The sequence below is a fragment of the Acomys russatus genome, chromosome 21 (assembly GCF_903995435.1).
Source record: "Acomys russatus chromosome 21, mAcoRus1.1, whole genome shotgun sequence".
NCBI lineage: Eukaryota > Metazoa > Chordata > Mammalia > Rodentia > Muridae > Acomys > Acomys russatus.
The window spans coordinates 29236449-29253990 of record NC_067157.1 but is presented as its reverse complement, the minus strand read 5'-3'; the positions used below and the strand labels follow the sequence as shown (position 1 = coordinate 29253990).

The window sequence follows — 17542 nt, the reverse complement described above, 5'->3', positions numbered from 1 at the left end:
TTCAAAAAGCTCCTTCCTAATCTTGGCCAGAGTCTCAGGCTTCATCAAAAGGTCCTTTATCTGTTTCACTTTGGACTTCAGCTCCATCCTTTCTCGGTGCAAAGCTTCGCTGAGTAAGTCTTGGGTTCCGATTGGTTTCTTGCCTAAGGGGGGGGAATTATATAATACATTTAGGGTACAAATATCAATGATATACAGTAAGTGTGGCACACTGACTTATCAAAATAAGGCTTAAGAACCTTTAAAAATGTTACCCACATTTCATAGAAAAGATTGCATTTTGCCAAAAATATATAATTTACGTGAAACTTAATTTACTGTAAATAAAGATCACTGTATGGTAATGGCACACCGGGGACAAACATGACACATTGTGGACTCACTCATGATCATTTCAATAGTGACAAACTGAACTGAGTACTTGATAGCTGTGTGCAAATTTTGGCCTCAGATAAAGTAGTCAAATGCTCTAAGCAATGTAAACGGCAGTATTCAGTCCGGTGGCAAGTCCTCTCCCTCCGCCTTTTGAGTCCGGCAGGCCTTTCCCTAAGCGCCCGCTCTCCCTTGTACATGGTTGATGGCACACGAACTCTGTGGTGTTCTTCTGTAAATTCATTTCTTTTGCTGGTCTCAGCACCCCATTCTTCCCTGTTGTGTCGCAGCCACGCCGACGCATCAATCATAAAAGTGTTAGGCGCTCTCCGGGGCTTGAACAGGACACGTAGTAACTAGCACACTGCGAGTCGTCAGGCTGCGACTCAGCCGAGTGGCAGCAGCCGGAAGGTTCCCTCTCATTTCCTGTTGCTATCACTGCCAACGCCATTCCGCTCGCCCTCTTCGGCTTTCGTGGCGTTCCCCTCCGCAGGCTGCTTTTTGTTCTGCGTTTCTTCCAGGTACTGCTGGACAGCCTTGAGCACGGCGCTCTCCACCAGCCTCTTACTGAGCCTGACCAGTTCTGCATCCTCAGGCTCCCCTCGGTCCTTCTCACCTACATTCCACAAGAGAAGAGAGGTCACTGAGCTCGTATCGCCATAGCAACGACGAGGCCACAGGGCCCAGCTAGTTCCGCTTGTTAAAAGAGCAAGTGTCCCTCATTCTGGCGAAGGGGATCTATAAATCAGCAAGAGTGGGTTGCCTTTTCCTATGGCATTTGTCCAAGCAGGACCCTGTCTGTTTCTGAAGACTTCAGGCTGACTAGCCGGAATTAGACACATGCACACCCTGGCTGGCAGCACTGCAGCCTTCCCATTTCTACATGGCTTTGTGCTCCTCTCTCACCAGGAGGTTAATGGTGACTATGGAGCTGCTTGTGTGTCCACACCTGGGGTCTCAGACACATGAATTCACCTAGGAGATCTGGGCCTGCAGCTCCCTCTGCAATGCTACCATGAGATCAAGATTGCCCTGTCATCTTCCCGCCCAGGATCACTCATTTTGAACTGCTTAGCACAGAGACGGGTTGTCGATAAACTCCCAGCACTCACACCAAGACAAACGCGGTACCCACTGCCAGCAATGACTGCTTTAAAATAGGACTGCAAAGCCAGCATTCTATTTTTAAAACCCCATCGCTAGCGCTGTCATTCAAGAGACGGGAAATTCTCCTAAGGATTACGATCCTGTGGTAACTTCCTAGAAATCGCTGTCTTGTGATGATTTTTGCTGTCCTGCCAGTGACGATCCAGGTGTAAACATGCAAAGCATGTGCCTTATTTACTGTTTTGAACAAGAGTCGCTTCTCCCGTGTCCTCACCCTACATCACTCTTCTACTCTCCAAACCCTCTCCTTACTGCATCTACTCAGCGGTCTCCCTCCCTCCATTGAACCGTAGGCTGGAAAGTGGATGGTTGGTGTTAAGGAAGACAAGACGTTGCCCAGTAAGATGAGCTCAGTGCAGGACAATCCAAGGACTCGTGAGGACGAGGCCAGTGCTACAGTTTGCATGCTCAGGTCTGGGACAGGAGGATACAGTGGGTGGGAGCAGGGAGATGGATATTATTTTCTGTCCTCACATCTAACAGGGCTTGGAAAACAAAGATGTCCCAAAGGATCACACCTGGCCCCAGACTGCCTCCAGAGCCCTGTTATTTGTCTACAGAGCACATGTAGGATCAATTCTGCTTGGAGTCACCCTCCATCCTTCCAAGGGATGGGCATCACAAATGAACAGGAGGATGGGTTAAGATCAGCCCAGAGAGATGCCTCAGCAACCGCTTCCCCGTCAAATGTGGCAACATGGCACCAAGGACCATGATCAGAAGTTTAAGCATATGTACAGTGCAAAGCATGTTCAGAATTGAGAAAGCTTTGGCTCAGTGATGAAGAACCTGCCGAATGGATACATCGTGATATTGTGAAAAGCAAGAAAAAAAAAAATGTCACTACTAAACTTTAGGCAAAAGTTCAGAGTTTTACTAGTAAGAATTCACGGAAATGGTGCCTGATATTTAAATGATTTTCTATCCATCTTAAAGCACAACACTTACCCTGTGCAGATGGTATCTCTAGTCACGCTGCGTGCAGCTATTTGTACAGTGGCTCTTCAAATTTAAAGTGGAAAAATCAGAGGTGAATGAAGGGATGCTTTCAAAAGCTGACTTTCCACACCCCCACCCAGGCTCTACACCCAGGCCAGAGGTTGTAATTTGTGGACAGGTCTGGACCTCCAGTCGGCTTTCTCGCTGGTAAGATAACAAGGTTGGATTTAAGTCCCATTGATATCTCATTCTCTCAAACCCTTCTCAGTTCTAACACCATGTACCTTGTTGTTTCTGTCAGTGAAATGTCCCTGTGACTTTAAATGTTAAGATATTTGAAATACCCTGGGGCGTTGTGGGATCTGCTTGTAGTCCCATACTCAGGATGCAAGTTCAAGGCTCACATGGGCCCCAGAGGAAGACCCTGCTCAACACCTTTCTTAAAGAGAGAGGCCGAGATATAAAAGCTTCTCAACAAATGTTCGTTTCCCTTCTGGCTGCCCTATTTTTTTTTTTTTTTTTTTTTTTTTTTTTTTTTTATGCTTTTACTATTGCACGTGTCAATCAAACTCAAAACATGGTTATCTTTGGTACTTCCTTGGCCTTTATCAGCACACTTCACTGCAGAACACTGTCAATATGCGCTTCACAATTTCTCCTGTCTTCAAGGCACCTGACAAAATGCCTATAGATTTCTCTAAAGCATCCCTCTGGGGCTGGACATGGTGGCACACACCTTTAATTGCAGTGCTTAGGAAACAGAGGCAGATGCTGGATCTCTGTGAATTTGAGGCCAGCCTGATCAACCTCCAGGCCAGCCAGGGCTACACAGTGAGACCGTAGCTCAAAAATAATTCATTTAGAAAACCAGATAAAATATCTCTTTTAGTCTCCACTTACCAGGGAAACAAGCTTACATTTCAGGACTTCCTGTGTTTGCCTAAACAGCCACTGTTACCTCACTTCTGGGGTCAAATTCGTTAGAAGCTTCTAGATCATTCCCTAGTACTACACAGCCCCACCCTTTCCTTTCCAATTAAAATTCTACTTACTCCATGAAACCTCCCTCGCCTTGCTCAGCTGGAAGAGCATGTGTTATGTGGAAGAGTATGTGTCATGTAGTAAGTATCTATATGCCTGCAAAAATATAGTCTGTATTCTCCCGGCCTATAGAAATATAGCAGAGAATAAACCAAGATCCTACTGGCTTTAATTTTAATTCTTTCATAAATTATGGGCGTACATTATTAAGTCACAAAGATGTGAGTCTGGTGGTTGGGAACATGGTTCAGTCAGGAACATGCCTGTATGTGAGCATGAGACCTGAGCTTGGATCCCCCCCCAGCACATACATAAAAGGTCGGGTGCAGTGGTACACATGTACAATCCTGGCAGTGGGGAAGCAGAGAAAGAGAGGCGGGCGGGGGAACCCTGGAGCTCACTGGCCAACTATTCTAACTAATTGGTAAATACCAGATTCACTGAGGAACCCTGTCTCAAAACGACCAAGGAAACAGCTGTCTCACATCTGTCTCTGGCCTCTGAGTGCATGCGTGCACGTGTGCACATAACACCTGCTTGTGCACGTGTATTTGTCCACCCACATGTACCCACACATAAACATGGCTTGAGGACAAACTATAATAGACCTCTGTTACCATCCTCTCTGCTAATATATGGCACAATTTATTCATCACAAGAAGAGCTCAATATTTTTTTTTTTTTTTTGCCTAGGGAATTTTTTATTGAAATCCTTGAAAGTAGTAGCAACAGTTTTGAATCTTATTATCATCTTATATTAATAGCACACCATGGCCAGAAACGTAAATGTAAAAATTAAAGCTAAAATTGGAGCAGAGAATTTCACAATTCAGATATCTATGCGAAAAATCTACATCTACTTTGCCTGGTGAACCTGATCAGTGAGACAAAATCTCTCTCCCAGTGATGATCAGAAATTAACAATCCACAGTAAGTACTTATTTTGCCAATCAATCGTAAATAAGCAAATTAACAAATCTTCCAGTTCTGACCTGGACTCCAGCTTCCCCACTGATTCCTGAAAACCCACTCAGGCTATTAATGTCATCTCACAGAGGACTGGGCGTGGTGACACTTAACTACCACCCTAGTGCTCTGGGAGGCTCAGGCAGGAGGGTGAGCATGCAAGCTCATCCTTAGCTACATAGGGAGCTTAGGGCCAGTCTACGATACTTGAGGCCCTGTAAACATTTTTATTAATGTATGCACGAATACACATGTGTGTCCATGGCGGGTTTATTACAGAGATCTCTAAGAATGCAAGGGTCTAAGAAGCCAGAATCTTCATTCCAGTAAGAACTTGTCTTCTGATTATTGGTAGACTTGGTTCACCTCACGGAGACATTTTCAGATTAGAGGCATGCTGTATTTTTCCTCTGGCTGATGCTTGGCCAAGGACAGCAGCCTCTCACACTGACCTAACCCTGAGACAGATAAAGGGCATTTTCTGATGCCTGTTGACAATGGCAGCCTAGCACAGTGTGACAATATGCGCAGTTCTCTTTTGATTCCAATAAGATACTTACAAAAATGTTCCTAATAAAAGCATCAAACTCGTGATCAAAAGTATCCTTTCTTCATTTATTTGGTTTACTGACTCTTCATACCTACTGAACAGACTAGCTTTTGCCTCTGATACTGTAGTGTGGCTCAGTTGGTCTTAACACATGAGCTGAGCTGACCCAACAAAAGCTGGGTTCATATCTCTCATGCCAGGCTCTAGACACTGTCACCACCTTCCTGCACACCCCTAACATCTAAATGCCTGTGTATACTGACAAGAATAAATCAATGGGTAGTAATTTGACTTGGTTTTTAAGAAGCAGAAAATATAAGAATGAGAGAGGAAGTAAAGGAGGGCGGGTGGAGAGAGGGAGGGAGGGAGAAAGACTACACAAACATACACACACGCACACGCATACGCATGCATACACACATGCATGCACACTGTGGGAAGACATGTGAAAATGAGACCATTCACACCTGAGCACATTAGCAGTTGTCACTGTACATCAAGTGTCAAAAGACTCACTAAGGAAACAGCTTCTATGAGCCCCAAGGCTGCAGCACAGATCCATGGATGTCACCATGCCACATAAAGAGCATACTGTATTACACCATGAGCCCTGTAAGTACTGTCTGCATGATCGTGAGAAAACAAAAGGAGAAAAGCTGAGAGGTCTGTGAATGTTCAAAGGGCAAACACACAAAAGGAAGGCTGGTACGAGGCTTGGCCCTATCATACTGTACCAGGCTGAAAAACTACCCAAGTTAGAAGGTGACCAGGATGCACGGAAAGACAAACAGATCAGAAGGGGACAAGATTCCCCAGGAAGCAGCGCCTGACCTAAGGGGCTCTCGGGTGTGATTGCAACAAAGGGAAGGACAAAAGACGGGATGTCTCTTGGCTGAAAAGCTGTACCCAGGAAGAAATGTAACTATTAAAAGCCACTGATACTTGTGGTGGCCCATGCCAATAATCCTGGTACTTGGGAGACAGAGGTTGGAGGAGCCAGAGTTCAAGGTCATCATCATCGCCCACACAGTGAGTTCAAGACCAGCCTTGGCTACAAGGCACGTCATCTCAAAAGTTAAAACAAAGAAAGCCAAAATAGAACCAGTTACTGGAATATCAAAGAGGGAAAAGAAGGTGTGGAAGAGGTGGTTACTGATGCCAGCTTTGCTGGAAAGATCTTTTGAGAAATTCCACAGAGGAAAGGCTCAACAGACCAATGGGCTTGATGCCTCCGTAAGCCAGTGTGGCATACACTCAACTGCAAGTCAGTGAGGCAAACGCGGGCAAGTTAGGCCTGGGGACACAAGGAGATAAGACCACGTGAGGGAAATGTGCCAGGCTGCCGACAAAGCCGAAATTGGCAGGCAGACACATGTAGCCTTGACAGCAGCCCCCCACAAATAACTGCTCTCGGTCACTGAGGACTGCAGACCTGTTGGGAGAACCACACTTGGTGATGCTTCTGGATGCTCTCAGATGGCCTTAGAGGCCTGCAGTCAGGCTTGTTAGAATGGTCAGGCATGGGTGTCCCACGCCTGAGTCCCAGACTAGGAAGATGAAGGCCGCAGGGTTGAAAATGCTGACTGGGGGCTGCAAAAGCTAATGGAGGAAATGAATGAGAAGAACGGGTTTCACTTAGGTCCGAACAAGGGCTCCCCCGCATCTTCCCATTACTTCCAACTTCACATCTACTGTTCTAGAACCGTAATGACGGCAGCCTTAGAAGAGGGCGCTTGTTCTTAACTGTGGCCATGGGTGAGGGGTCAGATGCAGTAGGCCACAGCTTTAATCCTCATACTGGGATGCAGAGATTTCATCCCTTGGGCCAGCACAGCCCAGCTAGGTAGCTCTGCAGGAGCCCTGTAGAGAACAAGTGGCAGCGGCACATGAGCTATTCCGGCACAGTTCCTGATTTTATATGTGGGAAGGACAGAGGAATAGTGTTCACCAGAAACCAGCCTGGTCTACACAGTGAGTTGTCAGACAGCCAGAGCTATGTAGAGTGAGCCTATCTCAAAAGCAAAATGACAAAAATGTACGGATGGCCAACAAGCATGGCCAAAGACAGTCACCGTCATTAGTCATCAGAGAGAGACGAGTAATAATCACAACGAGATGACACTGCTCGCCCCCTCAAATGACTCAGAAGGACACAAAGCGTGAAGGGGTGCTGAGGACACGAAGCAAGCAAGCAGAGCTTCTGTCACTGGTGAGAATGCAAAAATCCCACTGGGGGGAAATTCCTATAAAAGTTGACTACGTTCTTCCTACACTTTGCAGCAGTCTCACCTCTAACTTTACGTGAAAACAGATGAATGGAAGCATATGCTCAGCAAAGCACTTTGCACCAATGTCTGGAGCTCTGTTCAAAGGTGCCTTAAAATAGAAAGCACCTAAACACCCTTCGTCTGATGGACGACCCAAGGGCTGCGATGCATTCATGCAAAAGAAGAGGAATACAAAGGAATGGGACACTGACGCATGCTACACCACAGATAATCCTAAAATACATAACATGAAAGGGGCCAAACTGAAGAGGGAACACACTATGTGGTTTCCTACTTGACGTTAGAGAAAAGGAAGATGGGAAACAGACTAGCTGCTTGGGGGAGCTGGGAGAGGAACAGGAAGGAATGTGGACAAATCCTGGAGGGTGGTGGATCTTGCTTGGGGTCACTGTGACTCCGCTGCTCATTAAAGCTCACAGGACTAAACACAAACAAGGGCAGATTTACAGTGTGTAAAGTAGACTTCACTTTTCGAGATGCTGAAAGTTTCTTCCCGGTATTGCCTGGACGGGGGTCAGCAGAGTTTCACGCTTGTCACTCTGCCATTAGCCTGTGGCCGCCCAGAAGGGTGACTTCCCGGCTCCTCACTATTTTAAGACACTTTTCAACTGCAGCGTGTGTAATCATTTCTCGGTTGCTCTCCCATGATTCACAGTTTTCTGTTGTGCTCAATCTCAAAATATTTTCCGTAAGATTGACTGGGGAGTGACTTGTGAGTGTGGACAGGAGCCAGGCAACTTGTTTCCCTTCTCCTCTTCTGTGGACCACACATCACCCATTCAATCTGCTCTGAGGACACAAACTAGCTTGGCACCCATGTGAGACTGACAGGTGATCACTGACTCCGGTGTGGGGATTCTGGGGGTTTGCTCTTCGTTGTTTGCAGAATCTACCTATGCGTCCACATCACAGTCACTATCCCATATAGAGAAACCATGGTGTTCCTGCCTGAAATTTTAGTTCCTGCTTTTGTTCCAGTCAGAATGTAGGGGTTTTCAAGGTCCCTGACTGGTCACTAAGACCACTCTGGGTCACTGAGTGCCAAACTCACTAAGATGTGCAATTCTGAGTCATGAAAAAAGAGGTAGGTGTTATTCATACAAATCTGGCCCACAGGGGTATCAACAGAAGAATGAATATCACCGAAAAATATTTTAGGACAAAGAGACATGTCATAAGCATAAATCTTAAAGAAATCTCTCAATCAGCAGGAAATGTGAAGTCTGAAGACGATCAAAGCCATGCTTAGACGATTTAGGGGTTTTTTGTTTTGTTTTGTTTTTTGAGACAGGGTTTCTCTGTGTAGCCTTGGCTGTCCTGGACTGGCTCTGTAGACCAGGCTGGCCTTGAACTCATAGTGATCCACCTGCCTCTGCCTCCCGAATGTGTGCTGAGGCTCTTAACTGCCACACACATCTGATTGGCCATCTATTTTAAGAGAGATGGACATGACAGTTGACTTTTGATTTGAGCAGCAAACACCTGCTCATGATAACACATGCTTTTCTTTCTAAGTGTATATTCTAAACAGTTGAGGCAGAGAGGAGGGTACTTTCCCATTCTAAATGCATGTGTTCACCAAGACAGGTCAGCCAAGCAAATGTTGTCAAGCAATTTAATCAAATAACATAAATTGTAAGCCAGGGCTCCTGCTTTGACTCTATAAGCAACACAGGCACACCCATGTCAAGAGGAAGGCCAGGCTGACAACAAGTCCTCGGGTCACACAGCAGTGACAGGGACCGCATCCTCCCCCTGCTTGGAGGGACTCCTGCTTTGCAAAGTAGGGTCAGAAACACTATCCCACTCGGTTTTTCAGAGGCTTCTCTTGAGGGGAGGGGAGTATAAAAAACAATGACACAGGAGTTGACAAAACATGGTTAGGATTCTACAGCCACAGGGATGGGATCCCCAAGTTCTACAAAATGGAAGCTTAACCCACCACGAACACCCGCCCCAGGCAGGTAACCCAAGAACCCTCCTCCTGGGGCAAAGCAGGCAGAAGTGAGACATTCCAATGACTGGAAGACTGACTGGAGAACCAGAAAATTCAGGTTTCGGTCACGGTACTTCATCCTCCACTGAAAATTCTCAGAACTAAGTAGCGCATACCGACTGCCAGAACAGGAGCCCTCCTTCCTGTCCCTGCCCTTTCTTTTCTTCCCTCCCCCCTCCCGTCTTTCTTTCACACCTCCAGCTTTCCTTCCACAGACATCCCCTGAGCCCCCTCTGCCTGTGATAGGCAGCTGCACCGTGAATGGAGAACTGACCCCAATGTGGCCCTTCCTTCAGGAAACCTGCACGTTATCAGAAATGCACGGCAACAAACAATAAAAGGCCACGGATACTCTGAAGGAAAGAGGGAGCGCATACACACATAAAGACTGACAGGCTGGAGAGGTGGCTCAGCAGCTAAGAACACAGGCTGCTCTTCCAAGACCGAGGTTTGATTCCTGCCACCACATGGCAGCTCCCAATGCTCGCAACTCCAATCCCAGAGCATTTGACATTCTCTTCTGGCCTCTGCAGACCCCAGGCATACACATGGGGGCACAGACATACATGTAGGCAAAATACCTGTACATGTTAAATAAATAAAAATGTTAAAGACTATAAGCAAGGGCTGGGATGTGGCTCAGCTAGCAGAGTTCTTGCCTAATATGCATAAGCCTGGGTTCAAAGACTGGAAATTCTGGGACATGCCGCTAATCCTAGCAATCAAGAGGCAGAAGTAGGGGAATCCATAGTTCCTTGGATATATGGATATCCAAAACTCCAGGCCATGTACCCTAGCTCAGTCACCACCAGAGAGGTGTCCTCTGGCAGCTTATGGGACCAGATGCAGAGACCTACACCCAAACACTAGGCTGAGATCAGGGACCTCTGCAGAAGATGGGGAGAAAGGATTGTAGGAGCCAGAGGGGTCGAGGACACCACGAGAACATGGCCCATGGAACCAACTAAGCAGGGCTCATAGGGCCGCTCACAGAGACTGAAGCAACAATCACGGAGCCTGCAGGGGTCCGTGCTAAGTCCTCTACACATATGTTATGGCTGTTTGGCTTGGCGTGTCTATGGGACTCCTATCACTGGGAAAGGGGAGGGGGGTCTCTCTGACTCTGACTCTTTTATCTGTTCTTGAGACCCTTTTCCTCCTACTGGGTTACCTCATCCAGCCTTAATATGACGGTTTGTGCCTAGTCTCCTTGAAAGTTGTTAACGCTGTTTGGATGATATCTATGAGAGGCCTGCTTTTTTCTGAAGGGAGATGGCAGAGAGGGTATGGGGGAGAGGGGAGAACTGGGAGGAGCAGAGGGAGGGGAGGCTGCAGTCAGGAGGTATTGAAGGAGAGAAGAATGAAAGAGAGAGAGAGAGAGAGAGAGAGAGAGAGAGAGAGAGAGAGAGAGAGAAAACTACTAACTAACTGGCCAAGTCTAGGACAAAATACTCAAAAACCTTGTGTAAACAGAAGGATGTGATGCTTGAGTCAGATCTTGTAAATTGAGTCTGTATTTCCCAGGTGACAGGTAGAATAGCTTGGCATGACATCAAACCCCGTGGCATGCCAGCAGCGTGGCCGGTGCGGCTAATGGCAGTCTTGCTCCAGCGCATGGTGACTAATGATGTAAGAAGGAGAGCCATGAGGCTGGAAACACATGGAGTTGGGGAGCTCCCAGGCCATGCTGAGAAGGGTGCAGGGCATCTATTTCCATGCAGGATCCAACCGAACCCCCATTTCCTAAGATATACACAATTCTCAGAACACTGCTATGTGGTATGCATGTAAGTTTGGTCTACACATACATATTAATAAGAAGACACTGCATTTGCTACTAACAAGTGATTTCTCTTCATTTGTCTTAATTTTGTGGTAAATAAGCAGACACATCTTTGGGAGGGGGACTATAATGTTGGAACATATATGGAGTAGCTGAGAACATCACAAATACATGTGTATGTGTGGGTATGTGTATGTTTCTGCTTTTAAGAAGCCTCTAGGACATTAGCTGCCCCCGAACTCCCTATATATCTGAAGATAAGCTTTGAACAGGCCTTCCTTGCCCTACCTCAGGAGTTTTGGGACTACATGCGTGCACCACGTTCACCCTACACAACCCTGAGTATCAAACCCAGAGCTTGGTGCATTCTAAAGTGAACATCCCACCGACTGGGCTACAGCCCAGCATGAAAACATATATTTCAACAAAAATGAACTGTTTTTAATTATCCAATCGTAGCTGTCTTTAACTCGGCCAAGCAGTGAAGCTAACCCTCTTGCAGGTAAGTAAGGACAGTGCATTCGGGCTGCGAGTCTCTTTAGTCTCTCAGCTATCAACCCATCCAACAGGTTGAGTGTCGCTGTTTTGCTTTGATGGCTAGTAAACCCTCTAACACCCGAAAACATGAAAACCAGGGCGAACTCAATCTTTCACCTGCTTGTGAACCCTGGCTAACCACAGACAAAGTCCACTGGACATTTTTTTAAATCAGTAATAATGGATGAAATAGTGAGCTTGAAATGCTAAAAAGCATGTGAGGATACGATAACCAATCAGCAAAATAAAAGCAAAGCAGAACCCGTCCTTGGACACCTTTCCGGACAGCGCAATAATATGGATAAGAAAACAGCACCACACGGAAGCCTGGAGACCTCTTTGATTTATGTGTTTAACTTCAGGGGAAACATGATTGAAAAAAGTAACATAGCATTTTTCTTTTCTTGATGTCTTAAGACTACCAATTCACTAGAAACTTCTATTAGAAATCTCCAGCAGAAAATTAAGCTGGTGTGTATGTTTATTGAACCCTGAGTAGGTGGTTATAAATGGACATGCATGTGATCCGTCAGCTGGTGTTTGCTTCTGGACTGCTTGAGCTCCATGTACAAAGAAGCTGCTAACAGCCAGTCAAATGTCAGTAAGAAACAAGGACAGAAGGCAGCAGTCAGGCAAGGGACAGCCACCACTGTGCTGGGCTTCCTCTGCAGGCCATGAGCTTGTCCCCATAGAAACATGGGTAGACGAGGGACACCAGAGATCGCCTGGACTCACCGTACTGCTCTTTCCTATGGAAGGAGCCAGAGTCCGGCCCCACTGCAGCTCTTGGACACGTCCCCGGAGCGCTGAGCATGAGATGCCAAGCCCATCACAGCGTGCTCGAGGACCTTCTGTCCTGCACACCTGCTGTTCTACAGCCACCCGCTCCTGATAACTGTGTGCATGAGAGCACTTAATAATGATAAACCTGCCTCACGTTAAGTACTGACGGACTTTCTCCCACACATGGAAATCCAAAGCTCAACTCAATTTCTACGTATGTCGAATCAAAGATCTGGAAACTAGCCTTGCCAACTCTACCTAGTAAAAACCTGCCAAAGCTGTGACTCTAGGACCCATCGCGCAATCCTAATACCTATCTATTACTTTACACAACTATACCTCCTATAATATTTCCCATTCTACAATGAGACTTATAATCATGAAATATTTTAATGCCTCTTCTAAAATTATAGGGTCAGAATGTCACACCTGTGTCCCTGTGAAAGCCACCTGTCCTTCCTATGTCTTGCTCTTTTGATTTACAAAGTACATGTACCATCAGTTCTGCAGACCAGAGCTGCTGTGAAAATTAGTTTTAACACAAAGCAGTGGCTGAGGTGCTTGGCCTAACAGTAAGAGCTGACATTTTTCTTTATTTTCAGTTGGGTATGTGTATGTGTGAAGGGGCGGGGTACATGCGTGTGAGTGTTGGTGCTGCCTGAGGAGCCCAGAAGAGAGCTCTGGATCCACAGGAGCTGGGGTACATAGGGTTGTGAGCTCTCCCACCTGGGTGCTAGAAATTGACCTCGGGTGCTGCACAAGAGCCATGCACACTCTGAGCCATGACACTGAACTGTCGCTCGAGCACCACCTCTATTTCTTGAATAGTGGGAAATAATGGCATACAAGATGGCTATAGTGTGTGTGCGGGTGGGGTGTAGTAGAGCGTGCAGCTGCCTTCCCGCAACGTCAGGTATTATTCTGTATAGCTTAGACTACACGCTTACAACCAAATGCTGCCTGTTCTGGAATAGAAAAGAGCTCCTGTAAATTAGTTCATCTTGCAAGAGGTGTCCAGCAGCCATCTGAACAGACTGCACCAGAAATATCGATGGTTTTTGTCTTCTAGATGCACTAAACTCAAACATGCAGCACTGTAAAGAAATATCAGGCTCAGGCTGTATGCACCTCCTCACGGAACTTGCCCGCTACAGAATGTCGCAGTCATTCATGACAGTTATCTCAGCTTTGCTCTCATCTTCCTGGTAACCATTATACCTTCTATCACCAGGCTTCTTCTTTCCAGCCTCTCATCCTTCTCGTTAAATTCCCAAAAGACTCGATATAGTCATTAGCAGAAAAACATAGCAGCAGAGTTAAGATAGAAGTAAAAAAAAAAAAAAAAAAAAATCAGGACCAATAAAAAGAAATTCTAATAAACAAGTAAAGATTGGGAAGAAGAGCAGGTCACAGAGGTGGACCACAGGGCTACTGGCCTCCCAGTGTCCTTAAACTCAGAGGAAGGCAGCAGCATCGTGAGTCCCCATGTAGGAGCCCAGAGAGCCTTCTGGATCAGGCCTGGTCCACTGCTGCACTGGGCTGGGGCCACATCCATCCCCAACCCCTTCTGTACCTTCCTCCCACCTTTCCTCCAAGAAAAGAAGATTATCAGACCACTCGCTAATTCCACTGCTGCCTATGCATCCTCACTCCCCTCACCTGGCTCCTGAAGAGCTGCTAAACCCTTCACCTAGGTTACCCTTTGACCCAGCATAGCCCAGCTCAATAACTCTATGGGAGCCCTATAGAAAGTGAGGGTCCCCTCTCCAAATCACTACACATAATGAAGGCTGAAGGCTATATTTGGGAACATGAGCTTGTTTTCAGGGTAAGTATCTCTTTCCTAGCTTGAAAAAAAATTTGGAGAACAAGTTTCTCCAGAATGAAAAATGCACCACTTGTTTTACACCTTAAAATAATTTTAATTAAGTATAACAACAAGATATCACAACCCCTCCTTTTGCACTTTATAAACATACATTATATAATACTTTAGGTAATGACCACAAACATAATATATAATCATCATCCTTAACTTCACAGTTTGTCTCCTATTATCTCAAAGGCAAACATCTCAGTTTTTTCATTAAATTAATTTACTGCCCAACCTTTGCAGTCTAACAGGGTGTCTGTAGCGATGGACTGTCCATTGTTAGGACTTGTTCATATTGACAGTACGGCTTATACCTGTGTCACCAGAACTGTGTTCTTTTCCTGATCTTTTAAACTTTATTTTCATCTTCCTGTTAATCCATTACTTAAAATGGGTCAAAAGTGAGAGAAATTAAAATATTTTTACCTTTGAACAAGTCCTAGCCAAATGCAATGTGCCCCAGGCCAGGAACTCTGTCTCAAAAAGAAAAGAAAAAGTCTCCATGCACACGTGTGCACACATGTGAACACACACACAAGGACACCCATGTGTGCACACATGACTGAACTGGGGGTGGAGAAGTAGAGGGCTGACAGTGATCAAGCAGGCCACCTTGTTTGCACCGTGAAGCAATGAATGCATCTTCCCCTCGGTCCTTTCTCTTCACTAAGACTCTGCCTTGATATATCCGATGCCGGTCACTGCCTGGACACATGCTATTGTCCCCTCTGTTTTCACCCTGACTGGCTTTCAGACACTTCTCAGAATTCCTCAGACTTTTTAGATATTTCAATCAATGCTCTTTAGGTCCTGACAGGAGCCTTTGGTTCCTTTTAACCCTGATGATGGTCAAACAACTTATCCCTCTCAGTGCTGTCCTGCACTGGCTGCATGCCTGACTCCCTACCCACTCACTAGTCTGTCCCCACAACTGGCAGCAAGTGCCCTCAATACGAATGACAGGAGGAGCTTAAACGACATCCACTATTGCCTCAAAACAGCATGAACAAGACTGCAGAGCACACATCTAACAGACGCAAGGCATTTAGAAGTAATATTCACAAAACTGCTGACGAATCAGTTTTTAAATGATTTGTTCTCTTTCAGGAAGATAGACATGGAAGAAAGATGCCCAGAGAGGGCGGATGGGGCCAGAGAGAGGAATAGGGGAGAATATGAGCGACATACATACACATGCCAGTGCCAGAATTAAACCCAGAATTCAGAGCAGAGGACCCTTCTTTCCATAAGTCTCCAAGCCTGGAAGTGACTGTTTCTGTCTTGCTATGAACACACTCTCCACTCATAATACCTCAAAAATCTAGTCAACTAATTTCTCCATTAAATTCTCTGTCAAAATACCCGCTATACCTCCCTGTTTTCTTAGCTATGCCATAACTAATACCTGCTATTTTTGTATTTCTCCTCACTTAATTCTGCAACTACTGATGATTCAAACACGTTCGGGAACAAAGGGTACAGAGTTAAAAACACATACGAAGTTAAGCAGTTATAACTGCATTTCTTCAGGAACAAGCTTCCTCACAAAATAATCTATTAGAACCTTTTAATTTATCATCAAACTTCGTGTAGTTGTGGATACACAATTACGAAACGATCTGTAGGTCTAAGTCTGCATTAGAGGTTAGGTAGGCTGTGCGCACAGTACTGAGTGTACACCACCATCTCTGTGAGTTCTTGGCTTAGATTTAATGTGCCAATTGTACAAGTACCTTAGAAGAAATCTAAAGTTTCAAAACAACTTCTGCTATAAAGATAATCACACAGCAAGCAGCACAGGCTGGCATGCTATCACTAAAACAACCAGGAAGTACAATCGCCAACATTTATACCGGAAAACAGGTTAGAGAAGAGTGCACCTAGACAATAGCCCAAACTTACATATTTACCCTCTATTTTACAGCATGTTCGCTGATCCTAAAGACATTAATTTGAACAACACTCAGTAGTCACTATAAATTAAATAGTCTAAATGTACACATTATCATAAAAAGTTCTGGTCTTCTACTTAATGTTTGGTGTCATAATAGTTTAGAAATTCTGATTTAAAAATCTTCTGCCACAAGAAAATTTGCTCAACCATGTTCATAGCAGCCTTATTCATAATAGCCAGAACATGGAAACAGCCTAAGTGTCCCTCAGTAGAAGAGTGGATAAAGAAACTGTGGTACATATACACTATGGAATACTACTCAGCTATTAAAAACAAGGAATTCCCGAAATTTGTGGATAAATGGATTGAGCTAGAAATGATCATAATGAGTGAGTTAACCCAGAAGCAGAAAGAATCAAATGGTATATACTCACTTATATCTGCATACTAGCCCAAGGGGCATGTCCCACGAAAGCCTTCATTTACCAGGAAACTGGGACAGAGGGGAAGGCATCCTATTGGGACTCTAAATGAGAGACGCATGGGAGAACAGCAAAATAAAAGGATACAGAGGGTCCTAGAAATCTACAAGTAGAACAATATGATAGGCAGATTTGGGCCCAGGGGTCCCGCTCAAACTAAGGCACCAGCCAAGGACAATACAGGAGGTAAACTTTAAACCCCTTCCCAGATCTAGCCAATGGTCAGAATATTCTCCACAGTTGAGTGGAGAGTGTGATATGACTTTCTCACATACTCTGGTGCCTCACATTTGACCATGTCCCCTGGAGGGGGAGACCTGGTGGCACTCAGAGGAAGGACAGCAAGTAGCCAAGAAGAGACTTGATACCCTATGAGAATATATAGGGGGACGTAATCCCCCTCAGGAACAGTCATAGGGGAGGGGAATAATGGGAAAATGGGGGGGGGGAGGAATGGGAGGATACAAGGGATGGGATAAACATTGAGATGTAACAAGAATAAATTAATTAATAAAAAAAAAAAAAAAAATCTTCTGCCACATAATATATTTCAAGGTAGTAATACGGACTCTACTCAGACGTTCCTATTACTAGTCAATTTGCCTATTTTTATTGTTTAATACAAAACATTGTAAACAAAACTAGGATGTTTCTAGATTTAACATTCCATTACCACTTGACGTTGTTTTTCACATTTATATATGGTGTGTGTGCCACATGCCTGTGTGTGTGTGTGTGTACATGACACAGCACACCTGTGGAGGTCAAAGGGCCTTTCAGGAGTCTGTCTCACTTTCTACCATGTAGGATCAAATCAAGCCCTCAGACTCAGTACCAATGGGACCATCTCACCAGCAACCACCTGACTTCC

At 45.3% G+C, this 17542-nt stretch overlaps 1 protein-coding gene across 2 annotated transcripts in view; it reads right to left on the bottom strand.

Moving 5' to 3' along the window:
• Akap7 (A-kinase anchoring protein 7) overlaps window positions 1-17542 on the bottom strand; it is a 116010-nt gene continuing 98468 nt past the window's right edge. For both annotated transcript variants that reach the window (XM_051164049.1, XM_051164048.1), the window contains one exon: window positions 1-988. In XM_051164049.1, the coding sequence (XP_051020006.1) occupies window positions 792-988 (197 nt within the window). In that variant the 3' untranslated portion in view covers window positions 1-791. The remainder of the gene's footprint in view (window positions 989-17542) is intronic.